This window comes from Sarcophilus harrisii, chromosome 1 (assembly GCF_902635505.1).
Source record: "Sarcophilus harrisii chromosome 1, mSarHar1.11, whole genome shotgun sequence".
NCBI classification, from domain to species: domain Eukaryota; kingdom Metazoa; phylum Chordata; class Mammalia; order Dasyuromorphia; family Dasyuridae; genus Sarcophilus; species Sarcophilus harrisii.
The window spans coordinates 345,717,371-345,743,536 of NC_045426.1; the positions used below are offsets into that span (position 1 = coordinate 345,717,371).

A 26,166-nucleotide genomic window follows, 5' to 3' on the forward strand; every position below is an offset into this window, starting at 1 on the left:
TCAGCCCCAGTTCCTGGCCCCCTTGTGGAATGAAGTAAACCGTATTTCCAATCACAAAATAACAAACTTTATTAAACAGCCCCAATGTGGGTACAAGTTATTGGCACTTGGTGGTGATTCCAACGCCGGCTGCCTATCCATGCGACCCCCGCACCCCCACACTACAGTTGCAATCTTCTTAAGGACTCTGGGCTGCTGGGCACAAACCCTGGTTGAGGCAGTCACCACACCGAGGGTTTACTGGCAGGCAGGTCTGCTGGCCAAAGCCCACCAGCAGCCAGTTAATCTCCTTCCATAGCTGCCTAGAAGGGAAAAGAGTAACAGATTCTGTGAGCAGCATGTGGGCCGGCAAGTTTGAGATTAGAGAGAGCCCTGCCTGTTCCCCCCAACCTATACATCCTTCCCCTAGCAGATGGTCCAGTCTGGCCTCCTTCAGGCTAGTCCTACTCTGGTCCAGTGGGGGCAGGGGAGACCAAGGTCTTTGAAGTACACTCATAGCCATCACTGAGTTTGAAGGTGCTGTAGCACTCAACTGGAAAACTCAGAACTGGTTTGGCTTCTCCAGGGGTCGTCTAGATCAGCTCCTGCCTCCACAAACCTTGGCAGCCAGTCCTCCAGGGCAGCTCTGGTTTCCTCAGGGTACTTGGTCTCCTTCTTGGTCCACTTCAATCTGTTGGTGATCCTGTGTACGTGTGTGTCCACTGCTACAGGGGGCAGACACAGAAAGGGATTAACTAAGCTCATGGAGAGGTTTCTCTCTGTCTGTGCTGGGCCCAGAACATTTCCAGAGCCAGATTCCCCTCACCAGAGATAGAGCCACAAGGGAGGACTGTGGAGTGTCCATTATCATCTTAGTAATACTGAAAGTCCTTCACTTTACATTGAGGACTCTTTACAGTAAAAAGCACTTATGCATCCATTATCTTACCTGATTCTCAAGACAATACTGTGAGAAAAGCTAAGCAGGGATTTTATAGATGGGGATACTCAGGCCCAGCAAAGTGGGGGTGATTTGCTGAAAGTTACACAGTAAGTCAATGGCAAAGATATGTTCTTTAAAAAAGATTTTTAGTGTTATCTTTTGTTTTTGTATCACTTCCATTTCCCTACATGTCTCTCTTTGCCCCTTTCCAGAGAACCCACACTCATATCAAAGAATATAAAAAGCGGAAAAAAAAAAAAGTTCAGCAAAACCAATCAATGCATTGAAAAAAAATCTGATGTGATACACAATGTTCCATATCCATGGGCTGTCTCCCCTCCCCTCTCTTCCCCCTACCTCTGCAGAGGAGCAGGGGGAGAGGGAAGGAATAGGCTTTCTCCTGGTCGCATAACTGGGAATACAATTTAGGTCTCCTGACTCCAGGGCCTAGGATTTTTCCAAAGGGTCATACTGATTCATATCTTCATTCAAAAGCTTAACTAGGATCTGGTTCATATATCTGAGATTTCTCTTAAAAGTCTCTGGGGTCCTATGGAAATGAACTTGGCGGTATGGGGTTGGAGACAGAGGAAATACTGGGATAAAATCCATCTGAATCAAGACTTTTCCACATGGAACACGCCTTGTCTTTTTCTATCAACAGATAGAGATGTTTGAAGTGAAGGGCAGATCACGAAGAAACATGAGGTCAGAATACTATCCCTCTTGAGAGCTTGGTCAACCTAGCAGGGATAATTGCCCCTACTGTCCCATCTAGTTCCCACTGCACTCAAGGGCAGCCACCCAGAGTAGCCTAATGAAATGAAGTCCCAATAGTCACTGCTTAGGGACTTTTAATTGAATGGATCCGGCTCAGAGCTATTTACTTTGCTTGCAATGTTCAGTGTTGCTGAATTGCTAAACCAATATGAATTATTTACCCCCAGAAAGCTGGGAGCAAACCACAGCACACAGCCCACAGTCTCTGTTGAATCAATATTGTGCTCCAGCAGATTCCAAGTCTCTCTCTAAGGCTGATGTATTTCAGCCTCTACTTTCCAGCCACCCTCTCCCCCCACAATATGCCTCAATTCTTGACATGTTCACACCAAGCCCGAGAATGAGGAAGTCCTTTCTTACAGCTAACCCGAGTGTCACTCATGGCAAATGATGACCTTCCTTGAAATAATGCTGTCAACCCTCAATCTCTCTTTTCCAAGGTGCCTCAGATCTTAGCTCCCATAACTTTTTCTCATTTCCCACCTTTCTTGTGGGAATCTTGTTAATCACATCCAGGTTTCTCCTCTAAAACTTCATCCTTACTAGCTCACCAGCTGAGAAAGCTGTAGACACTAAGCCAGGAAGAGCCAAGCCAGGATGAGCAGTTCAGGGGAGGTGACCCCAGGGATCCCCTCTGGATACAGAACTCCTCTTCACTTCCTGTGCAGGACTGTCAGGCTGCTGAAATCAGCTTTCTTACCCTTTCCTCCCCCCACTCTCAGGGCAGTTTACTTTTTTTCCATGAAGAAACAATATGTGGATGGCTCTGGGGTCCATCTGGTGCAAAAAGCTGTGTCAGCAGCAGCTCTCAGTCTGAGCCGAGGCTTCCAAAGTCCCCACACTCCTCAGATGGGTAGTCCAATCCAAGGAATTCCAAACGAGTGCTCAGGGTGTCTGGTCCTGTGTCGGTGCCGAAGAATAACTCATCACTTTGTGCTTCTCTTGGGTGGATGGGGAGGGAGGGAAGGAAGGAGGGAGGGAAGGAGGGAGGGAGGGAGGGAGGAAGGGAGGGAGGGAAGGAGGGAGGGAGGGAGGGAGAGAGCTGATCTGGCCTTGCAGTCAGTTTCCAGGCCTCCAAGAACCCTCAGCGTCTGTCTGCCCACCCTCTGATGGGGAAGCAGCAGCTATCCCTGCGGCAGGGAATGAGATCACCTCAGTCGGGGAGGCCGGCTTTGCCAACAGAGCTGTCACTAAGCAAGGTCACAAGGAGAGCCAAGCAGGGCTCAGTTTCTACCTGGGCCAAGACAGACTTTAACTCCTTCCTGGCTCAGCTGCTGCAGCCCCTATACAGGTAGATATCCCTCCTCAGCAGCAGGGATTTGTTCTGGACAAACTGCTGGGAAGCAGAGGGAAAGAGTGGCCTGGCTCCCCCATCCCGTGGGCTTGAAGAAGGCTGAAGCACATTCCCGCCTAGAGGACAAACCTTCCCTTCTTCCTGCCCACTCTGCCTAAGCTCACTCAGCCTAGAGCTCCCCAGTTCATCCTTTTCCCTACCCTCTCACTCTAGGCAGCAGCACTCCCACGGAGCCCCTCCGGCCTCAACTCATCTGTTTTCCCAACACAGCTTAGCTCCAGACAGCGCTGTAACCTGAATTGCACCCTGGGCAGGGCCATGTGTTGAAATCTGGGACATTCCTTCTTCTTTGTGATAAGCCAGCCTGCAGAGCTTGCCAAAGACAAAACTGCTTCCCTCCCCTCCCACCCCCATCTTCTCCTGCCTCTGTTCGACCCCAAATGTAGCTCTGCCTATTTTACGAAGTAGCTAAATGGTTAAAAACAGACCTATCCAAACAGCAGGGTAGGTACAAGCTCTCTCCTTTCAGCTTCTTTCAATCTTTGACAACAAATAATTGTGGTGTGCCTACTGTGGCAGTCCTGGGTATTTCCTACTGTACCATGCTGTGGAGGCAGCTGGTACTGGGTTCAAATCCCATCTATGACACTTACTATCTCTGTGCCCTTGGACAAATCACAACATCCCTGGCTCTAGGTTTCCTCATCTGAAATCTGAAGGGCCTGGGAGGACAGTGAAATAAGGGTGGTGCTAAATCCTGGAGAGTTCGTCTAGTATGAGATCTAGAAGCCTTTGGCCTCAATATGGAATGGAGCTTTGCATCCGTTGGAGAGTTTGGGGTCTAGCCCTGGCTCTCCCACCGGTTTACTGTGGGACCCTTGGTCAAGCCCGATCAGTTTTCTCAACCCAAGACAGGAATAGATGGCTTCCTTTGAGTTCTAGTGTGCAGTATCCTTTACCTCCTCCCTCAATCCCTTCTAAATCACAATAAAATAGAATGGACAGAGTGCTCAACCTGTAGTCCTGTGTTATATATTAACTGCGTCATCCTGGTAAAGTCATTTAATCTCTCTAGAACTCAGTCTCTCCATCAGTAAAATGGGGATAATAAATAGCATCTACCTCACAGGGTTGTTGCGAGGCTCAAATAAGAGGGCATATGGAAAAAAGAACTATATAAGAAACATTTACATGGCATTTTAAGCACAGTATTCTTACGTCCATTTTACAGATCAGGAAATGGGTTGAGAAGTGATCTGTCCATGGTCACAGAAATAGAGGAACAGGGACTCAGATCCAGGTCTCTTACCCAGACTAGTATAGTGGCCACTTTGCTGGTTTAATTAGATCAGACTTGGTATGAGAAGGTGAAGGCATCTTTAAAATGACCTAGTCACAAAATCACAGATTTAGAGCAGAAAAAGCCGTTATAGTCACTCTGTGCAAACTCTCCCAGAGAGATTAAGTGACTGAATGGTCCAAAGTCACGCAGCAGCAGGTGTCAGACACAGTGAGGTTCCTTACTTGGGTTCTTTGACATCAAATTTCACAGCAGCCATCGCTCCTCCCTCAATTTATTCTTTGCCCAGCTGCCAAAGTAATCTTCCTAATGCACAGTTCTGATGGCGTTCCAACCCAAGTTCCAACACCTTCTGTGCCGGCCCGCTGCTGACCAGACAAGATGGAAACCTCTGATCTTGGCATTCAAGGCCCGCCTGCCACCCTCAGGATCCAATGGACCTGCTTGGCCTTATTGCCCATCATGCTCCCTACTATCTACCTAAGTCTGACTGTGTCTGTAGACAGGATTTAAAGGTAGGAAATACTTAGTCCAAGATGCTCATTTCACAGATAAACTGAGGTCTGGAAAAGGAAGGAAGGGCCAGTCAGACACAGTAACCGGCAGGGCAGGTCCTCAGCGTAGCCCCCAAGCCCCTCCGGCTACGCCGGGGGCCCCTGACCCACCTGCTCTCCTGCCCCTGAGGGCCGTTTTCCAGGCCTCCCCACAATCCCCTTCCTCCAGGCCTCCCTCAGGGGCCCCTGTGTGCCGGCCCCGCTGCCCACCTGGGCCCCCCCTACGAGTCTGCCACAGTCCATCTCGGGCCATGGTTATTTATATGGCTGCTCTCCCCCCTGTTGAAGCCCGCAGGCCGGGACCCGGCTTGGGCTCCTCTGCGGCTCCGGCATTGCTTCCACAGCCGTTTTCTGAGTGTGGCAGAACTGATTTCCCGTATCTCCCCTCTAGGTGGAGTTGTTTTTAGGGACTCTGGTGTCCTCCCCCTGGCAAGGGAAGACCCTCGGATAGCTCGGAGGCTGGGACTGGGGAGGGGAGGCTAAGGCAAGGCCGCCAGGGACCGGGCGCCCTCTGCTGGACAGGCCCTGCCCAAAGAGTCAACCCCCAGCGCAGCTCGCGGTCCTAGCTAAGAACCAGGCGGCTTCCCAGGACTTAGGACTGGAAGTGGTCCAAGAGTTCATTCCGTCCAGCCCCCTGAGGCCCAGGGAGAAGTGATTTCCCAGAAGTCCCATGGGGAATTAAGGGGCAAAACTGGAACTTGAACCCGGTTCCTCAAATCCATGGCTCTTTCTAATGCCTTATACCATACTGCCGACTAAAGAGCACAAGGCCTGAGATCAGGAAGAAATGAGTTCAAATCCAGCCTCAGACACTCCTTAGCAGGGTAATCCAGAACAAGTAGATTCACCTCGGCCTGCCTCAGTTTCCTCATCTGTAAAATGGGGATGATAATAATAGCATTTGCCTTCCAGGATAGTTGTAAAGATAAAACAAGATAATATTTGTATGTGCTTTACAAACCCCAAAGTACTATACAGATGCTATCAGTTAGCTCAGGAAAGAATTGCTATAGACAGCTGAACTGGCTTCAGGGTGGAAGAGAGGCTGGCTGGGAAAAGATTGAGTGTGTGGATGCTACAAGGGGAAAAATACAGGCAATGAAAGTCTAGATAAAGATGTCTCTGAAAACAAAATGAGATGTAACACGCCCCCTCCCATGACTGGCTCTGTCTCAGGAGAGTCGTGTTCTAATAAATTTCTCTGGAGCCCGGTGGGCACTATAAGCAGGAAATGGGCTTGTCAAATGACCTAGGCAAACCAGGGAGTGGAAACCCGTCCCTCATGCCGTGAACAAGATTTCCCGTTCTTGCTAGATTGAGAGGCTGGAACACACCTCAAATCCTGGCTTTCCCAAAGTGCTGGCAAATGAACCCCTTCTATCATCTAAGGAACCGATCGGGCCTATCATTCTTGGAAGATGTGAGGTGACAGCCAGCTCTTGCCCCTCCAAGGCAGAGTGGGCGAGTCTCACACTAAAGGGTGGGCTCAGAAGGGCCAGGATGTACACATTTGTGGCCGTATGTCTGTTTGGGGAAGTGATGCAGGGGTGGGGGTGGTGAAGATGTAGGGATCTAGATAAACTTGTCTGTTAAACCCAGTTTTCAGATGCATTCAATCTCACTCCTATCTTCCCCAGAGTCTAATGATATAGTCTCAGTCTGGAGAATTCATATACTAGCTTGGGGATCAATTATCTTGCTTTTTTTTTGCTCTGGGAAATCACTGGGAAGATGATCTGATCTTGTCTGAAAGCTTCACAGCTGTCACCTGGGGCTTGGAAAGACATAGCCCTCCAATATTTCCAGTGCCAGCCAGTACCAGCCTGTGGCAACTGAATCACCAAGTCCTTGAACAAAACTAGGAGAATGACATTTAAACACTCATTTCCTGTGTTACCCCTGTCTCTAAATGGCCCTTTCAAAAACCTCATTACCAAAGCTCCCATCCGTCTGTTAATTCCATACCCTTTTTCAAGCAGCCAGTTCTTAGTGAGACAGATCCTTGGCAGAGAGGACCTGAGGATAGTGTCAGAGAGAAGCCTCGAGCGCCTGCTGAAAGGGCCCAAGTTGTGGTATGGAGCACCATCCTACCACGAACACTGGCTCTAGGCCAGGAGAGAAAGAATTGACTAATCCCAGGCTCTACTTCTTACTTAACTGAAATGGTTTCTCAGGCAAACAACACAGTAGATACCTTAAACTCAAAATCAACAGTTCTTTTGTAGGACCTAAAGACCTCACTTGTTAGAGGACATATGGGGGACAGAGAATTCCAAATTAAGATTGGAGATAAAAGAAAGTGGCTCATTCTTCATGAGACAGGAAGTCTGGTCGAATTCAAATCCTCATTCTCACCCTCCTCAAAGCTGGTGCCCAGAACCTTGCAATGGTTCTACAACCAAAGGCTTGAGTTCTTTATTCAGAACATTTGTAATGCTGTCTGAGGCTGCTTTGTAGGTTGTTCATTTAAAAACAAATGCAGAAGAATCCCTGCTGGGTTCAGAGCAGGGCTTCTTAACCCTTTTTGTGTCTCAGTCTGTTCTGGCAGTGAGAAAGATTGGAGTGGGAGGGCCTTTCCCTATATATCTTTACTATGTCTCTGAGGACCTGGGGCTTTGGAAAAAATTGAATTCAACTTCAAACCTGAGAAACCTGAATCCCCATTCTTCTGTGACATTTTAGCCATTCCCCCTCACTAGACCACTTTTTAGAAGTATATTTTTAAATATATAAAACACAGAATTATAAAAGAAACCAATTCTATATTAAAATAAAGATCTATTTTTTTCTCATTCAGGTTCATGGACTCTTAGGTTAAGAATTCCTGATCTAGAATATGGAAATATATTTAGGAGAATTACACATGTTGAACAACCTGTATTGGATTACTTGCTGTCTAGGGAAGAGGAAGAGGGAAGGAGAAAAATCTGGAACACAAGGCTTTGCAAAGGTTAATGCTGCAAACTATCTTTGCATGTATTTGGAAAAATAAAAAGCTATTATTATTTTTAAAAAAAAAAGAATTCCTAGTCTAATGGGTCTGCTTCTAACGATATGGGAGTCTTGGATCATATTATTGCTTATATGACTTTGGGCAGATCATTTATGTCCTTGGTATTCTCATTTATAAAAATAGTTTAAAATGATGTTTTTTGTGATTTCATAGTTGTGATGAGGAAAGTCCTCTGCATATCTCAAATCGGGAGTTAAGATGTGAGTTGTCAGTGTTACTTGACTTGAGCTATTGAACTTCTCTGAGCTTCACTCTTTCAATCTATGAAATGAAGACGACAATGTCAAATCTGCCTCTCTCAGTGCTATCCTGAGGAAAAACTGAAATCAGAGATTCTACAACATTTTTAAAAGCACCAAGTACTGCAGACTAATAAAATATCACTAATACTGAACTACTCACCTCAATTCAAGCTACTTGACATTGCAGGCAGGCTCATGCTACCTACAGGTGGAAATAAGTAGGGGAAATGGCTAAAATGTTACAGAGGAATGGGGATTCAGTTTTCTCTTGAGTTTGAAGCTGAATTCAGATTTTTTTCCAAAGCCTTAGGTCCTCAGAGACACAGTAAAGAGAGGAAGAGGCTGTCCTACTCCAATCTTTCTCAATGTCAAGAGTAATTTTCTCATAGACACCTAATATGATCATGCTACTCCCACTGCTCAGAAACCTCAATGACTCCCCACTGTCTCAACTCCTTGGTGAGGCTTTCAAAACACCTCAATCTCATCTCTTTTTCTCCAACCACAGGGGATGCTAAAAGCTATCCTTAGAAGAGCACTAAATTTTTTGGGGACACCTTCCCTGTCTTCTTTTGCTCCCCAATATACATCTCTTCTAGCAAAGCCCATCTTTTCACTTGTTCTCTGCATGTAGTACTCTCCTCACTGCCAAGATATACAGTATGCTGAGTGATAGTTCTCAGATTCTCTCTGCTTATGCACATTTTCTTGACCTTAAGATTCCTGATAAAATTCTTCCTCTTCTGTGAAGTTTTCCCTTTTTTACCCATGGAGGCTATATTGGTCCCTCCTTCTTCTGAGTTCCTACAAATCTCAATCCCTGTACTACTGATATACTAGTGATGCACTGTTAATCACCCTTCCTGTTGCCACCATCCCAGTTTCATGAGACACAGGCTCAATGATGTTTGAGCCCAGGATTTGGATTGGAATCTCAGTCCTGTTACTTATCAACCTCTAGAGGCAAGTTCCTCTAATTTCCCTGATCTTAGTTATCTCATCTCTTAAAATGAGAGGCTTTTCCTGTGTAATTGTGTATCCTCTCTTCACAACTGGCCTCTGGTTTCCTGGATTTTTGGAACGAGTAACTTCCCAGGGTCTGTCCCTTGTCTGTTCTCATAACTGGGTGAAGAAGCTGGTGTGTATCCAAAGTCAAAACACTAGATTCAGAAGAGAACTTGGAGATCATTTGGTCTAAGCTCCTCATTTATAGAGGAAAAAAGGGAAACTCACTTAAGGAAGTGACATTGTTTAAAGCCAAGCTGGGATTTGAAACCAAGTGTCCTGATTTTGAAACTAGTGCTTGTTATATCAGTACCTTCAATAAGAACAGCCAGAGTGATATGGAACTCTGGGACAGGAAACAGGAACTTCTGGGACAGGATTTCTGCAGAAATCTAGTGGTTCAGTGGATAGAACATTAGACTTGGAGTTGGACAGACTGGATATCAAATCTAGGCTTAGACACAAACTGAATTTGTGTGATCCTGGGCAAGACTTACCCAATGCCAGTCTCAGTTTCCTCATGTATAAAATGGGGATAAATAACATATCTACTTTCCAGGGTTGTTTTGAAGATTCATAAAGTACTTTACAAACCTCAAAGGACTATGTAAATGCTAACTATTAAAATATAAATGCTAGCTATACTGAGTAAGTCCTTTTCTTCCTTTCAATATTGATTCCCTCCCACCCCGGACAACAGGAAATATAACATCTGTTCCATCTGTACCTCATAAGAGGTGGAACCATATCTCCCCAGCAGTGAGTGAAATGTCCCACTTACCGATGCCCGACACCTTGCCCCAGGCAATGGCCATGGCCAAGTGCGCCATCTTGGGTCCAACGCCAGGAAGCGCCACCAGCTCTTCCACAGTGGCAGGGATGTCGCCGCCATATTGCTGCTTCAGGATCTTGCTTGTCTGCTTTATGTACCGCACTTTGCTCTGAAACATCCAACATGAGATCAGCTCTCTGCTGTCTGACAACAACAGGCCCTGCTCTGGGATCTTAAACCCATTCTAATGACAGAGTAGAGGTACTCAAGTGTGGGCCAAAGCCTGGAACAAAGGTGGACTGGAACACTGATGTCTCCTGTCCTCCATGGCAAAATGCCCTGATCTGGGTCAGCAGAAACCTCTCCTTTGATCCATTTGGGATACAGAGCTAGTAGTGATATTTCTGGGTCAAAGGGTATACAGAGTTTCATTACTCTTTGGGCATAGTCCAAATTATTTTCCAGAATGCTTGGATCAGTTTACAACTCCAACAATAATTAGAGTTCCTACTTTCTCACATCATTTATCATTTTCCTTTTCTATCCTCTTAGTTAATCAGATGGGCGTGAGGTAGTTTTAATCTGAATTTCCCTAGTTATTAATGTTTTAGAGAATTTTCTATTCTTCCTATTTATTTATGTGACAATAATATTCTATTCCATTCATGTACCACCCAGATTTAGGAAAGGTGACTAGGAAACAATTTAGACAAACTCAATGCTTTCTGGGTGATTGAATGAGGCAAATGCTTCATGGATGAGAAGTCTGGCTTTGATGGTGGTTCTGCCAGACCCTCTCATACTATTTGGATCCCCTTCTAGGACCATGATTGTTTCAGTCTGAGGTACGTGGTGCTGTAATCCCAGGGATGCACAGGGAAAGGCAGATTATGGAAAAATCAAAGGAGAAAAACAAATTCAGAAATCATCAATAACAAAAGCTTACAGTTCTATGCTTTTTTTTTTTTTTTTTTTTTTTTTGGAAGCTGATTGTATGAGAAAGGTAGTCCCCTCATTTTATAACCAAGGAAAGTAAGGCTCAGAGAGGATCACAAGATTGTTAAGGATAAGTATCAAGTAGCACTGGAAGCTAGCTTGTTGGGGTCCAAGTACAGGGTTCTTTCCATGATACTACACAATCCGTCGGGATTAGATTATCCAAAAAACCCCAGAAGGACTACAGGATTAGAGGGAGAGGATAAGGACAAAGGAGGAGGCCTCTATTCCCTGTTGGAACCTGCATGACTAGGTCCTCCTTCAAGGAGTTCTCCCTCATGGGGAATTCCTTGCCTAGAAATGTAATCTTCTCAGTCGACATCCCTTGCTGCAAGGGAGTTCCTATATTCATGGCCAGATACGTGGCAGCAGGTTTGTAAGGCATCAGTCTGGTCTCTACGAAATTCCTGGTGTTTACATCTTTCTCCTGGCATTCATCATGGGAAGGATGTCATGTGTATTGAAAGCTCAGAGCCAGAGACCTTGAGGGTGAGGGAGGAACAGGAGGTCTGCTTGGTTGTTTGGATGGGTGTGTATTTCAGCCCAGGATGTTTGGAGCACAAAGTCAGAGAGAAGCCAGGGCCAAGGTGAATAGGCATGAGGAGTACATGGAAGCCTGGGACAGGGTCTTCCCTCAGGCTGACACAGTAACTGCTTCTGGCTGAGGGCCCATGACACCTTCAGCTCATCATCATGAACAATGTGATCTTGTCCTAGCAAGTTAGAACATGAACTTCCCTGGAAAGTAATGAGAGGGAGACCTGGGGGCGGGGAGGAGGGTCAGCTTGGCCTTTGGAAAAGTCTGTATGATCCACCAAGAGGCCACTCACAGGCCTGATGCTTCAAAATAGGGGCCTCCCTTCCCCTTCCCCACACCGTGGAGGTCCTGGGAAACACTCTGGAGGGAAGACTGAACTTTTCAGGGATCCCTTCATTCCAAAATCTCCAGAATTTGGGGATTGAGATCATAAAGCAGCATTTTCTCAAGGCCAAATCATGCTTGGTTCCTCTGCAGACCAGCTCCTAAGCAGCCTGTTTACTGCAGTCCCACAATCTGTAGACACATAGCTCTGAGACCTGGTGGGAAATATACCCTCCAAGGCACTAAACACAGAGGACTATTTAAAAACACATTTGACAAAATAGAGCCCACGCTCAATGTTGCCGGGGAAATGGACTCCACCCTACAGGGTACCTCCTCCAGGAACAGGCAGAAAAGAATTGGGTATATTTAGCTTTTGCATTTCCAAGAGCAAGGCTCTTAGGCACCAGGGGTGGACAGTCAGAGATAGCACCAGTGATTTAGGACTGAGGAGAGGGGGTGGTGAGAACTGCTGAGAATACCATCTACTTGTTTCACTTGGATAGAGGGCGTGTGACAAATTCCATGGGGTAAACAGAGGAAATCGGGGAGGGCCAGCATGTCCTACAAATCAGTGAAAGGCAGGAAGGGAAGGGCCGAGAGACAGGGATGGTGAAAAAAGGCAACTTGAAAGTAGGAAAAGCAAGAAGAATGGAAAAGGCAACCGAGAAATAATAGAATCCCAGACCTGTGCATCTATCACCAACCACTCCCCGACCTTCAGCCTCCCATTTCTAACTGCCTATGGGAAGAGCTCAGCCTGAATATCTCCATGGCACCTCAAGATGTCTAAAACTAAATTCATTTCCTCCTCACCCCCCTTGAAAACATGCCCTTTCTCCTGATTTATTTCTGCAAGATATATCTCAATTCTCCCAGTTACTCATGTTGAAACCTTTGATTCATCTTTGCCTTTTGTCTCTTCCTCCCAACCTATGTCTTTTAGGGCTCCAAATATCTGGGGGTATCTGCCACCTGAACTGTCTATGTACCCTAAGGACTCCTGGGTCTTTCTGACGTACCTTCAAGACCAAAAAACCCTTTGATTGGCCCTGCTGTTGAACTCTCCTATTTGTGGTGTCTCCTCCTATGGACTCTTATTTTCCTATTTTTATTAATAATCCTCAGCACATAGTTAGCACTTAATACATGCATACTTCTTGCTCTTTCTTTTTGTTAAAAGCTATTTATTCTTCTAATTCTTTCTTACAGAGCATTTATTTCACTTTTTATTTCTTGCTTCATTTATTCTATCCATTCATGTATGTAGTTTCCCAAAAGCAGTTATATATATGTATATATTTATATATAAAATATATAATATATATACATGCATATATCTATGTGTGTAAATACTTTTGGGAAACTCCCATTTTTTCCTTTGTAGTTGTTATGTAATTACTTTTTCCTTTGGGGGGGAGGGAGGAGCAATGAAGTGGTGAAGTAGATAGAGAGCTGGGCCTAGAGTCAAGTTCAAATCTGGTCTCTGACACTTAACCTAGCTGTATGATCCTGGGCAGGTCACTTAATCCTGTTTGCTTCAGTTTCCTCTTCTGTCAAACGAGTTGGAGAAGGCAATTGGCAATCTAGTATCTTTGCCAAGAAAACTCCAAATGGGGTCTGAAAAGTCTGATTGAACACTACCATCATTTTCCTTCTTGGGTGGATTTTTGGACATTATAATTCACTATAATGTATCTTCTTTTGTTTCATCTCTCTATTCTTACTTCTTGAGGAAGGGTACTTACTGTACAGGGACTAGGCTTGTATATAGATCTGTATCTTCTTTTGCTTCATCTCTCTATTCTTAATTCTTGAGGAAGAGTACTTACACAAGGATTAGGCTTTCCCCACTGTTGCACTTTTGAGTGGGGTGATCTGCCTTCTTGCTCTCATCTTGTATTACCTGGGGCTTGCACTGATCACCACATTGGAGCACCTGTGAAGTCTAGAGCAATGGATCTGAAAGTTCTTCTATGCTTCAGGACATAGTAAGGGCAGAGCCTTTGTTATCTTTGTCTACATGTTGTTGTGGTCTTGATCTTGGAAGGTTTCTGGTGTGGGTTTCTGACCACATCGAGGTCCTTAGGGGAGCCTTCTGGACTGAGAACTTGGAGGGCTATATGTGTCTGTGGTCATACTGGGAAGTGGCCACCTGGTTTGTCTTAAGTGTAGGAGCTGGTTTTTCTGATATGCCCCATTCCCTTTCTTATTTATTGCTTGTGGACTTCTAGCTGCATTTTTTTATAATTCCATGGTGGATGAATTTGCTGTTTTTCTTTGAAGTTATTATTATTTGATTTTTTTGTTTTTTGTTTTTTCCCTTCTTGGAGTAGGTTTCAAGTAGCTAAGCTGACTGTCTTTGTTCAGGCAGCCATCTTGGCTTGAAGTCCTTTTTATTTATTCATTCATTCATTTCAAACAGACATCAAGTCTTGTCAATTCTTCCACTGAGAAGTATCTTAGCAAATATGGAAATGTTTAAAAGAATTGCACATATTTAACATATCAGATTGCTTGCTGTTTTGGGGAGAGGGTGGTAAGGGAGGGAGGAAGAAAAATTTAGGACACAAAATTTTACAAAAATGAATATTGAAAATTATCTTTACGGGTATTTGGAAAAAGAAAGTACTATTAAAAAAAACATCAAAATAGACTATAAAAATATAAAATAAAATGAAGAACCAAAAATAAAGAAAAAAAAGAAAAGCATCTTTTCTTTTCTTTTCCTAACTAAGTAATTATTTCCTGCTTCAACTATCATAGAAGTCTTTTACTGGGTCTCCTTGTCTCCTGTTACCCCAGTTTATTCCAATCCATCCTGTAAATCTTACTTATCAAACACAAAGCTCTGACCATGTCACTTTCCTCCTTAAAATCAACGTCTCTCCCTTTCCTCCCCAATGACTAGAAGATAAAAATTCAAACTTATAGGCTTAGTAATTAAAACTTTCCACAATTTGACACCAATTTACCTTTTTTTTCCCTATCTTGCTGCTTTTGCTCATTTTTCTCAAGAAATTAACTGGTAAACATTTATCATCGTGCCAGGCACTATGCTAAGTACTGGGGATACAAAGAAAACCAAAATTAGACCCTGTCCTCAAGGAATTTATACTCTGGTGGAGAGGAAGAGTAAAAACATATATCCAAGATATGTACAAAGTAGCTAGAGGGTAACCATAGAAGGGAAGGTCCTAGAGCAGCTGGAAGGCCTGGAAAAGCATGCCTGTAGAAGGTAGCCTTTCAGTTGAGTCTCAAAGGAAACCAAGAATGGTAAGTGTCACAGGTGAAAAGGAAGCGTGTTCTAGGCACAAGTGAATACAAAGGCATGGAGATGTGTGATGGAATGCATTGTGAAAGGAACAGTATGTGGTAGGAAAGTGTCAGGTTGGATAGAGCTTTAAATGCTAAATAGGACTTTCTGTGATCTTGGAGCTATGAGTTGCTAAGTAGTTGGGATAAAAGAGAGGACGAACAAGGTTGGATCTACACTTCAGGAATTTTGATTTTTTATCTCTGTGGAGGACTGGAGTGGGGAGCCACACCAAAACGCCAGTGAAAAAATTTAGGCAAGAGATGACAAAGGACTGAACTTTGTGAGATGAGAATGTTAACAAGGGAACATATCACGAGGGCAGAAAAGCCAAAGAATGTGGGGTAAGTGTGAGTGAGGGGCTGAAGATGATACCAAGGTTGCCAGCGTGGATGCTTTGGAGGATGGCAGTAACTTGATAGTAATAGGGTAGTTTGGAAGAGTTGAGGTTTGGGAGGGAAGATAATGGGAAATGCTGAGTTTGGCAGGCCCATAAGGCATTCAGTTCAAAATGTTCAATAGGCAGTTGATGATCCATGCCCTACCTGGAATGCAAGAGAATGGTGTGATATATATATGGGAATCCTTTACACGGAGAGAACTGAAGCCATTGGAGCTGATGAGGTCATCAAGGAATATAGCAAAGAAAAGAAGATACAGGACAAAGTCCTAGGGGACAATCACAGCTATTGGGAATAATACAGATGAGGATTCAGTGAAGGAAACTGAGGTGTGGAAGGTGAAAAACCAGAAGAGAAATCTGCTACAGAGAAGTCAAGAAAGAAATAGATTGATTTTCCACTAATTCTAGCACCTTCTTGGTTTGTCCTTTGTAATCTACCTTTACCTCAGTCATACTTTAATTGGAAAATTAAGAAATCAATGATGACTTTGGAGAGAGCAATTTCATTTAAATGATGAGGTTGAAATCTACCACCTCCATTTTTGTCAGTTTTCAAAATCCAGATCAAATCAGATGTTCTTCCCTACTCTAACCCATTTCCTTACCCTGATCAGTGCTTTTTCATGAAGGTTTACCTTATTTGCCTTCCTGGGAAATGAACAACTTGTTCCTTTTTCTCTGACCTCTGACATTCAGCTCTTATCTACTGTCTCATATTGTTCATTTTCTTTTGGCATGTTCTTTGCTCCCAATAATTTGAATTCCTAGTTTTCAGGGACTAGTCTCCTTTACCAGTAGAACTCAGTAATGAATTACTTGTCAATTCTTCCACTGAGAAGTCTCTTGGCAAATATGGAAATGTTTAAAAGAATTGCACATATTTAACATATCAGCATCCCTTCACATGAAGTTGCATTGACCCCTGACATACACTTAGCATAGTAGTTCTTCATTTAGAATGTATCCATTACTTTTCTTTTTATCATAGATACACTTAAATACTTATTTCTCTAAATCAGTATGTAAATCTCCAGTGGTCAGGGACAGAATAGATTGTATCTTTGCAGAAAAACATAGTAAGCTCCTAGTTAAGGAGCTAAGTGGTACATTGGATAGAATGAGCCATGGGCCTACAGTCCAGGAGACCTGATTTCAAATCCAGTCTCAGACACTAACAAGCTGTATGATTTGGGGGAAATCACTTAATCTCACTTAATTTATCACTTAACTGTTTGCCTCAGTTTCCTCATTTGTCAAAGGGGGATAATAAATAACACCACCTACTTCCCAGGGTTGTTGTGAGAATCAAATGAAAGAATCATTGTAATGTGCTTAGCCCAATACTTGGCACATAATAAATGCTATATAAATGTTAACTATTATTATTATCAAAGTGTTTTTAGAAAAGAAAGTGCCTTTTCCAAAGCTGGCTAAACTTGATAATCATACCTTGGTCCTCTCAGCCCTGGGGATTCCACAGCTTTGGGAAAATCTTCCCTGAGCCTGGACTCACCCTCCAAAAGCCAACTGGGTAGATGAGCTGACCCAGGGTAGTATCATCCATTTGCAAGATGCTGTCTAAAGTCAGGCCTCTTTCCCTAAGCCGCCCCATGGCAGCTGCTGTGATCTGGTCTTTAGTCTGGCTGGACAGCATCAGTGACAGTAGCACTTGGTATCTCATCACCTGTTGGACAGAAACCAGAAAAGGGAGGAAGTCATATAAAAAGAAAGAGGTGATACCTCTAGCAATGAAATGAGCAGAACCTTTCAGCGCACACCCCACAGACCAATATAGCATCCTGTTAGTTGGTGGCATTCACTGGAACTAGGGCTAAGTGGCAATCATGAAATGGATTCTCTGCAAAATCTGAGATGAAAGCCATGATTTCCTTGTAGGTATCAAAAACAGTCATTATACAGGAATTTAAAACAAAAAGGGATTTATTTTGCAGACTCTTAATGATAGCAGGGACTGAGAACATCTTATTGGTCCAGAAGACTGGCCAAAAGACTGGTCAGCTTCATGTGAGTGACTGATTCTAGGTGTCCCTTACAGGGAGTTTGACAAAATAAAATTCTTATTGAATAGAGGGAAAATCTGGTTTTGAAGCTAGGGGTGTCCTGGAAGTTGACAGAAAGGTACCACCAACTAGGACAGAAGAACAAGTTTAGAAAACACCGAACGTTGACAAGCTGGAGCGTATGGGGCCAAAAAACTTATCCGGACTCTACCTCTGGAGGAGCATTTTGGTCATAACAGTGCTCAGCTCCCATGTGATCAACAGGTGCATCTTCTGACTTCCTCATTTCCCGGATATTCTCTAGCTGGAGATTCCAGTTTGGGGGTTCCCATTTGGATTTCTTGGAAGTCGTGTCATTACCATCCACTTCACCATCTCTATCCAAAGACTCATAAGCCATCTCAAGTTTCACCTTCTGTTGTCTTCTCAGGGATTTGGGCCGTTCCCTTTTTTCTGCAAAGAGTCCAGTGTCTAGTTCTAGATATACTTGTTCCTTCCTCTTTAAAAAACATTATCATCTTAAATTTTTTTTTTAAATTTCAATTCCAAATTCTTTCTTCCTTCAGCCCTTCCTGTTCTTTCTTTTTGAAGTGTGTGTGTGTGTGTGTGTGTGTGTGTGTGTGTGGCAACCTGGCTCCCACAGGTCAGAGATTTCTATAATGGGTAGAAAAGGAAGCTAATGAGATCCCAGGGAACGGACAACTAGTTAAGAAAGCCCCTCTCCAAGAACTTTGGGAGATGACTAAAAACCATTACATTGAACTCCCAATCCCTATATTTATGCACACCTGCATTTTTGATTTCCTTCACAAGCTAATTGTACAATATTTCAGAGTCTGATTCTTTTTGTACAGCAAAATAACGTTTTGGTCATGTATACTTATTGTGTATCTAAGTTATATTTTAATATATTTAACATCTACTGGTCATCCTGCCATTTAGAGGGGGGTAAGAGGTGAAAAATTGGAACAAGAGGTTTGGCAATTGTTAATGCTATAAAGTTACCCATGCATATATCCTGTAAATAAAAGGCTATTAAATAAATAAATTAAAAAAAATACTAACTAGGAAAAAAAAAAAAAAAAAAAAAAAAAAAGCCCCTCTCCCTTGCTAGCACCCCAAGCCTCTCAGCAAATCTTTCCTGGGTCCCTTACTGTGCCTCAACTCCCTCTCAAGCAGTATGGGAAGGGACTCAAGCTCTCGTGTTTGCTACAGTCTGGAGGAAGCCTTATTCCTGGCAAGGGAGGAAGAAGGGCTCCCCGCCCCCTCCAGTAAACAAACAAGTTTTTTTTTTTTTGATAAATAAATAAATAAACAAACAAACATCCAGACACGTCAGACTCCCGGCCCTTCCAGGCCTGCTTCAGAGCTCCCCACAGTCTGGGTGTCTCTGCCCTGTCCGCCTTTCTCCCCCCTTCACAATCCTTCAGCACTTCCCTTCCTCTCCATCCCCGCCCCACTCGGGCCGAGACGGGCTCACAGCGCCGCCCTCAAACACTTATTAGTGACTCTGGGTCGGGCAGCCAGAGACGCAGGAGCGGGGGGTCCTGGGGGTCACCTTGCCCACCTCCCTCCTTCTGCAGAGGAGGAAGGGAAACGCAAAGTTACAGAGGTAGCGCAGACGGCACAGCCACCATTCGAACTCAGACCCCGTGTCTCCAAGTTGAAGGGAGAAAGAGAGGCGGAGGTAGGACGCTGCGGCGCTACCTGCGTCCGGCTCTTTGCCAGGGGCCGGCGGAAGCTTGTCCTCTGGGAACAGCCGCTGCCCAGAAGAGCGGCTCATGCGGCGGGTCAACATCCTCTGCCCAGGAGCCGCGCTCGTGTCTGACTACACGAGGCGGACTACAATTCCCGGAATGCACTCGGGGCCGATCATGTGACCGCCAATTCCTCGGCTTCTATCGCGCCGCGTTCCGCCCACCTCGCTAGCTTTCAGTGGAAGAGGAAAACTCGCGAGGAGCGAGTTCCTCGAGTCTCCTCCCACCTCGGTCTGTTTCAGGAGTAGCAAGGAGGCAAGCGGACGGAACTACAACTCCCTGCAGGCTTTGCCGGGTGGGGGGGGCAGGAGGGGGGGGGGTCCGTCTCCGGGCCCCAGTTTTGCCGGAAGTGGTGGGTGCGCTTCCGGACGACCGCTGGGAGCTCTGGGGTCGTTGCAATTCTCGTCTCCCTGGTGGGGGCTCCCCCAGTCGGTGCCAAGGGTGGTTCGGGGTGAGTCCTTTCCGGACCCCCGGATCCGGGGCTCTGAGCCCCCCCCCCCCCCCCCCCCCCGGATCGCGGTGCCCCAGGCTGCAGTGCTCGGGGCCGGCCGATGGGCTGAAGCGGGGGGGGAGGGGTGGGTTCTCCAGGGGGCTGGACCCAGGCCCTTACTGCGCGGGCCCGAGGGCCTGGGGACCGGCCCGGGTGGCAGCTGCCACGCCCCCTCCTTCCCGGGGCCAGCCGGTCTTGCTGCTCCTCTCCCCCGTTTTGGTCTCCGGGGTGGGGGCGTGGGTTAGGCAGCGTGGGAAACCCGCCTGGAACCCGAGACCCCGTTCGAGGAGTCCGAGCGACCGCTCCGAGATTTGGAGTCTCACCATCGCCAGTGTAGGAAGGAGAACTTGGAAATGATGTCAGTCAGGGCTCCCCGCCCCCACCCTGACACACACACACACACACACACACACACACAACTTCACAGTGCGGCTGGGCGTTCCATTTGCTTTCTTGGAAGCCTCGGTGTCCTTGTCTGTAAAATGAGAATAACACTTGCAGCTCAGGAAGCTAAGGGACGCGCGTTATAAACCCTGTAGTACTAAAGAAATAAGTCTTGTTATGAGTTGTCCCTGGTTTCCCCGTTTAATTGGGAAGTTGGATCGTCCTTTCTAATTTGTGCTCTTTGCTCTATCATCTCACAGCCCCTCCCCCCTTCCCACTCCCCTGCACACTCATTGGCTCATCTTTGAAGGGTGAGGAGAGTTGTACCCCTCCCCCCCCCTCACTTAAAGAGATGGTTTTCATGACTTAAGTCAAGTAGGAAGCTTGGTTAGCTCCTGGATCAGTGAGATTCAAAAATGAGTGGGGAGGGGGGTAGGATGGGATGAACTCATTCACCTGATGTGCGGAAGTCCTTGCATTCTGGATGAACACGAACATATGGGATATTGTAGCGATCGACTATAAAAAGGGCTAAGATTATATTGTTTCCTTTGGGCAGAAGAGCCTTGACACTACCTCGCTTACCATGGCTAAACCACCGAGCAAAGATTCTGGGCTAAAGGAGAAATTCAGGACTCTGTTGGGGCTGGGAACATCAAGACTTCCTAGATCTTCTGAGGGGAAGCAAACTGAGTTTATCATCACTGCTGAAATTCTGAAGGTGAGTGACCTCCCTGCTTGATTTTTCTGCTGTTTCAGAAAGATGTTAAGTGGGAAAAGGGACGTGGTTTGTTCTGAAATGCCCTGAGAGCTTAGTGATCAGCAACACTTCCGGAAATACCCATCTAGGAAAAACTACTTTGTCTTGACTCTGATGATTCTGGTGATTTGACACAGGAAAAATGAATTAGAATTTTCATGAGGCTATGGATCCAAATATGCCTAAGCTATTGAAAGTTAATAGTAGTAAGTTTACACCAGCGGCTTCAGATAGCAATTCATGACAAATCCTCATTTCAGGAAAAAATTGCCTCAGGCTTGCCATGTGAAAATAAAGTTGCAGGTTTGCAGGAAGTACATAGGGACTCCTATTAAAATGACATGGATAATGGAGTAGATAGGGGTGGTTTGGGCCTAACACACCTAAAAGACTTTGGAAATGATTGATTTCATTGCTTTCTCAACTTCTCTTCCCAGGAACTCAGCGTAGAGTGTGGCTTGAGCAATCGGATTCGGACAATAGGTCATATTTGTGAAGCAGCAAAAACCAAGAAATTTGAAGAGGTATGTTTGTGTCCAGGGGGAAAGGTAAAAAGATATAGTGCTGAACTCTTGTTAGGATCTGAATGTCTAAACTTTAGAGATTGAAGAGCTTTGAAGCTTCTCCACTTTCAGTGACAGGTAGAAAACTTATTTAAAATTTGAGTGACATTCTTGTGGATCTGAACAAGCTGCTGAAGGGAAATAGAAAGGAAATTCTCAGTAGATATTGAGGCATTTCTTTGGTAGAGGAATTGTTTTACTAATCTCTGATCTGGGATTTAGACTATTGTTAATGGGAAGTTCAGAGGGGAAGTAGCCAAGAGTCTCTTCTTCAGTCAGGTCAAAAATTATAGACTTATAGAATGGCTTTAGAGGGGATTCTAGAGATCCCATCTTATTTCTGCATTTATAGGAAGAGAAACTTAAGTGGTTTGTACTAGGCCACTCAGTGAATTATTGGTAGAACTGTGATTAGGAATGAAATTTCTTGACAAATTGAAGAGACTTGTCTTAACTTATAGGCAGCTAGGTGGTGCAGTAGATAGAGTGCCAGGGTTGAGTTAGAAAGACTCATTTTCATGAATTCAACACTCGCTTCAGATACTGTGTGACCTTGGACAAATTACTTACTCTGTTTGCCTCAATTTCTTCTGCAAAATGATCTGAAGAAGGAAATGCCAAATCATTCCTATGTCTCTGCCAAGAAAGCCCCAAACAGGCAACAAAAAGTTAGATATGACTAAAGCACTACAACAGAAATGTCTTAATTTAACTTTAGCCATTCCACTTATAAACCTTGCAATCATAGAGGATTGTGGACAATTCATGTGAATTTCTAGCTATTGCAGAGGAGAGAAACTTGGTTTTATAGTTCTGAAATGGAAAGAGACTCCAATTTAAGCTATTTTCTTTATCTTTGGTAATGACTTTTGGAATGATAGCTGAGATTATTGAGTCCAGAGCAGTAACTACCATCCCTTTTCCTTCTGTTTGCAGCATGCAGTAGAAGCTATCTGGAGAGCTGTAGCTGACATGTTACAGCCAGAGAGGCCAGCAGAAGCTCGGCATGCTGTTCTGTATCTTCTGAAGGCCATTATTCAGGGTCAGGTAAGTTGGTAGAGAAGAGGCCATTGACTTGCTGGAATAACTTGCCCTACTGTTCCCTTTCTTGGGTCTCTATTCCTTGAAATAAGTCTGTGAAGGGATTAGGAGATGTGTATAAAGCATTTTGCAGATCTTCTAGCATCCCTATAAATAAATGTGAGCAATGGCAGGCACATGATGCAGTAGGTGATGGTGGCCTTAGTGTCTGGAAGACTGGAGTCTTGAATTCATTCTCAGATACTCATTAGTTTAGTGAAGAGAAAACTGTTTTATCCCAGTTTCCTGATCTATAAGATGGGGATAATATCATCTATCTCATAGAGTTGTTGTAAGGATCAAGTGAGACTTGGAAATGACTTTGTAAACCTTAAAGTGTGATATCAATATTAAATATTATTATCAGAAGTGGGAGAGCTAATATCAAAATGATTCTTCTCTAACTCTTCTAAATGACTTTTGTACCACTTGCTTTTTGGGGAAGTATTTTTGGTAACTATACAACTATGTTTGATAACTATAATAACTATAGAAGAGGAAATCCTATCTGAAGAGAGTAAGGAAGCTAAAAAGGCTGTTGCTGTCATTTTCTCAGCCTTTGCTCGACTACTGTTGTATTAAGCTTATTTGCATTATCCACTTAAGAGTTCTGGTGGAAGGAGGAATCTGGGAAGATCTTAAAATGGGGCTTGAGTGGGAAATGATGCCATAACTGGAGGGCTTAGTTTTGTGTTTTAGTCATAGCCTCAATAGCTACTATTTGTGATCTCTCTGGCAATTAAGGAATTATTAGGCATGTATATTAGCAGGGTACATAAAACTCAGCTTTTTTTTTTAAGGTTCATAGATTTAAAGTAGAAAGAGACCTTAAGTATACTTTGATGCAGACTCCTTATTTTACTGTACAGGGCTAGAAACTGAGACTTAGAGAAGGCAGAGTGGAAGTGACTTTCTTTTCTCCTAGGGGGAACGCTTGGGTGTTCTCAGAGCACACCTGTTTAAGGTAATCAAAAATTACCCCTCCAATGAAGACCTGCATGAGAGACTTGAAGTTTTCAAGGCTCTCACTGACAATGGGAGATACATCACATATTTGGAAGAAGAACTGGGTAAGTTCATCTTAATTGTTTCTCTCTTCAGTTTGTACTCGATTGTGTGAAGAGGAAAATGCTGTAGGTTGGTGGGCTGCCAGTAGAGGGCAGTGGAGTCTGTGGCTGTGATTTGCTGGGCAGTCTGGGTAAATGTGGAGTTGGAAGAGACTTTAGAGTGACCGAGGTCGACCCATGCCTAACCCAGATTTTATTTTATTTTTTTTTTTTATTTTTTCCTTTTTTTTTTTTTTTTTTTTAAATTTAATAGCCTTTAATTTACAGGATATATACATGGGTAACTTTACAGCATTAACAATTGCCAAACCTCTTGTTCCAATTTTTCACCTCTTACCCCCCACCCTCCCTAAATGGCAGGATGACCAGTAGATGTTAAATATATTAAAATATAACTTAGATACACAATAAGTATACATGACCAAAACATTATTTTGCTGTACAAAAAGAATCAGACTCTGAATTATTGTACAATTAGCTTGTGAAGGAAATCAAAGATGCAGGTGTGCATAAATATAGGGACTGGGAATTCAATGTAATCTAACCCAGATTTTAAAACACCTCAGTGCTATCCCAGTCTTTCTCCACACACTTTCTTCAAAATCTAACTGGCATCAAATCTTAGTGTAGTCATCAGTTGTGTTGTAGAAGAGATATTAGTTAAGCTTCATTGGCATCCTACAGTTTTATCCCTGATCCACAGCATGGTAGAACAGACACTACCTACTACTCACACTGTAATGTAAAATGTAATGTTCAGGCCCTCATTGCCCTTTCTTTTACTACAGTTACTTCCTAATTGATCTCTCTGCCTGTAGTCCCTTATTTCTGCAATATGGCTTCCCAGCCCTGGCCCTAGCCCTAGTGTTAGCAAAACAGGACTCTGTTGCTTTAGCACACTAGATCTTACAGCTACAGTGGGGTGGGGACACTCCTAACAGTTCCAGGGCAGAAAAGAGTACTTGTGATCAGATACCTGGAAGCATCTCTAAAAACAGGTTGGGACATTGCACCCTCCACCCTTGAAATAGAACTCTACTTTAACAAAGAGTTAAAAGCCAAGTAATAGACTAGGAAAATGAGCAGAAAACAAAAACAGTTTCTGAGTATAGTGTTACTATGATGACAAGGTAGATCAAAACACATTCAGAAGAAGATAACAAAGTCAAAGGTCCTACATCCAAAGCCTTTAAGGAAAATAAGAATTGGGCTCAGGTTATGGAAGAGCCCAAAAAAGATTTTGAAAATCAAGTAAGAGAAATAGACAAAAAGTTCGGAAAAGAATTGAGAGTGAGAAAATCAAAAAATTGTCCAGATGGGAAAGGAGGTACAAAAGCTCACTGAGGAAAATAATTCCTTAAAAATTAGAATTGAGTAAATGGATGCTAATGACTTTATGAGAAATCAAGAGACAATAAAGCATCCCTCCCCCCTCCCCAATGAAAAAAACAAAACAAAACAATATCTTATTGGAAAAACAACTGACCTGGAAAATAGATTCAGGAGAGACAACTTAAAAATTATTGGTCTAATTGAAAGTCATGATCAAAAAAAGAGCTTGGATATCATTTTTCTTTTCTTTTTTTTTTTTCCTTGACTCCTAATCTAGCTATTTATTTATTTATTTATTATAGCTTTTTATTTACAAGATAAATGGATGGGTAATTTTTTAGCATTGACCCTTGCAAAATCTTCTGTTCCAATTTTTCCCTTCCTTCCCCCTACCTGCTCCCCCAGATGGCAGATAGACCAATACATGTTAAATACAATATATATACACATATCCATACAGTTATTTTGCTGCACAAGAAGAATTGGACTTTAATGTAAAATTAACCTGAGAAGGAAATCAAAAATGTAAGCGGACAAAAACAGAGGGATTGGAAATGCTATGTTGTGGTTCACATTCATCTCCCAGAGTTCTTTAGCTGGGTGTAGCTGGATGTATTCATTATTGAACAAATGGGACTAATTTGGTTCATCTCACTGTTGAAGAGAACCACATCCATCAGAATTGATCATCATATAATATTGTTGTTGAAGTATATAATGATCTTGGTCCTGCTCATTTCATTCATCATCAGTTCATGTGAGTCTCTCCAAGCCTCTCTGAAATCTTCCTGTTGGTCATTTCTTATGGAACAATAATATTTCATAATATTCATATACCACAATTTATTCAGCCATTCTCCAATTAATGGGCATCTATTCAGTTTCCAGTTTCTAGCCACTACAAAGAAGGCTGCACATATTGGCCCCTTTCCCTTTAAGATCTCTTTGGGATGTAAGCCCACAGTAACACTGCTGGATTAAAGGGTATGCACAGTTTGATAACTTTTTGATCATCATTCCAAATTGCTCTCCAGAATGGTTGGATCAATTCACAATTCCACCAACAATGTATCAATGCTGGACATCATTTTTCAAGAAATTGTCAAGGAAAGTATCAAGGAAAGCTGCCCTGGTATTCTAGAACCAGAGGATAAAATAGAAATTGAAAGAATCCATCATTCTTGTGAAAGAGATCCCAAGATGGAAACTCCTAGGAATATTATAACCAAATTTCAGAACTCCCAAGTTAAGGA

The 26,166-nt window shown here is 43.7% G+C and overlaps 2 protein-coding genes across 12 annotated transcripts in view; one reads left to right on the forward strand and one right to left on the reverse strand.

Annotated features, from left to right (window-relative positions):
* Positions 1 to 45: 45 nt before the first annotated feature.
* Positions 46 to 19,401, reverse strand: NTHL1 (nth like DNA glycosylase 1). Its single transcript, XM_003762014.4, has 6 exons — positions 19,188 to 19,401; positions 17,692 to 17,933; positions 16,973 to 17,143; positions 9,892 to 10,051; positions 599 to 704; positions 46 to 302 (listed from the first exon to the last, which is right to left on the reverse strand). The coding sequence occupies exons 1-6, from the start codon at positions 19,276 to 19,278 to the stop codon at positions 179 to 181; spliced, it is 894 nt and encodes a 297-aa protein (XP_003762062.1). The 5' UTR covers positions 19,279 to 19,401; the 3' UTR covers positions 46 to 178.
* Positions 19,402 to 19,552: 151 nt separating this feature from the next.
* TSC2 (TSC complex subunit 2) overlaps positions 19,553 to 26,166 on the forward strand; it is a 59,945-nt gene continuing 53,331 nt past the window's right edge. For 8 of the 11 annotated variants that reach the window (XM_031945837.1, XM_031945843.1, XM_031945840.1 and 5 more), the window contains exons 1-5: positions 19,553 to 19,688; positions 20,671 to 20,832; positions 21,309 to 21,395; positions 22,371 to 22,481; positions 23,440 to 23,584. In XM_031945837.1, the coding sequence (XP_031801697.1) occupies positions 20,698 to 20,832; positions 21,309 to 21,395; positions 22,371 to 22,481; positions 23,440 to 23,584 (478 nt within the window). In that variant the 5' untranslated portion in view covers positions 19,553 to 19,688; positions 20,671 to 20,697. The remainder of the gene's footprint in view (positions 19,689 to 20,670; positions 20,833 to 21,308; positions 21,396 to 22,370; positions 22,482 to 23,439; positions 23,585 to 26,166) is intronic. The other 3 variants (XM_031945846.1, XM_031945847.1, XM_031945838.1) reach the window with 2 other exon arrangements.

Excerpts from the sequence above, each read along its gene's own strand:
- NTHL1 (XM_003762014.4), bottom strand. The coding sequence starts at position 19,278 with ATGTTGACCCGCCGCATGAGCCGCTCTTCTGGGCAGCGGCTGTTCCCA. Across the intron at positions 17,934-19,187 it reads TGGCAAAGAGCCGGACGCAG|AAAAAAGGGAACGGCCCAAA; the intron begins GTAGCGCCGCAG and ends GACTCTTTGCAG. Across the intron at positions 705-9,891 it reads GGGCAAGGTGTCGGGCATCG|CAGTGGACACACACGTACAC; the intron begins GTAAGTGGGACA and ends TGCCCCCTGTAG.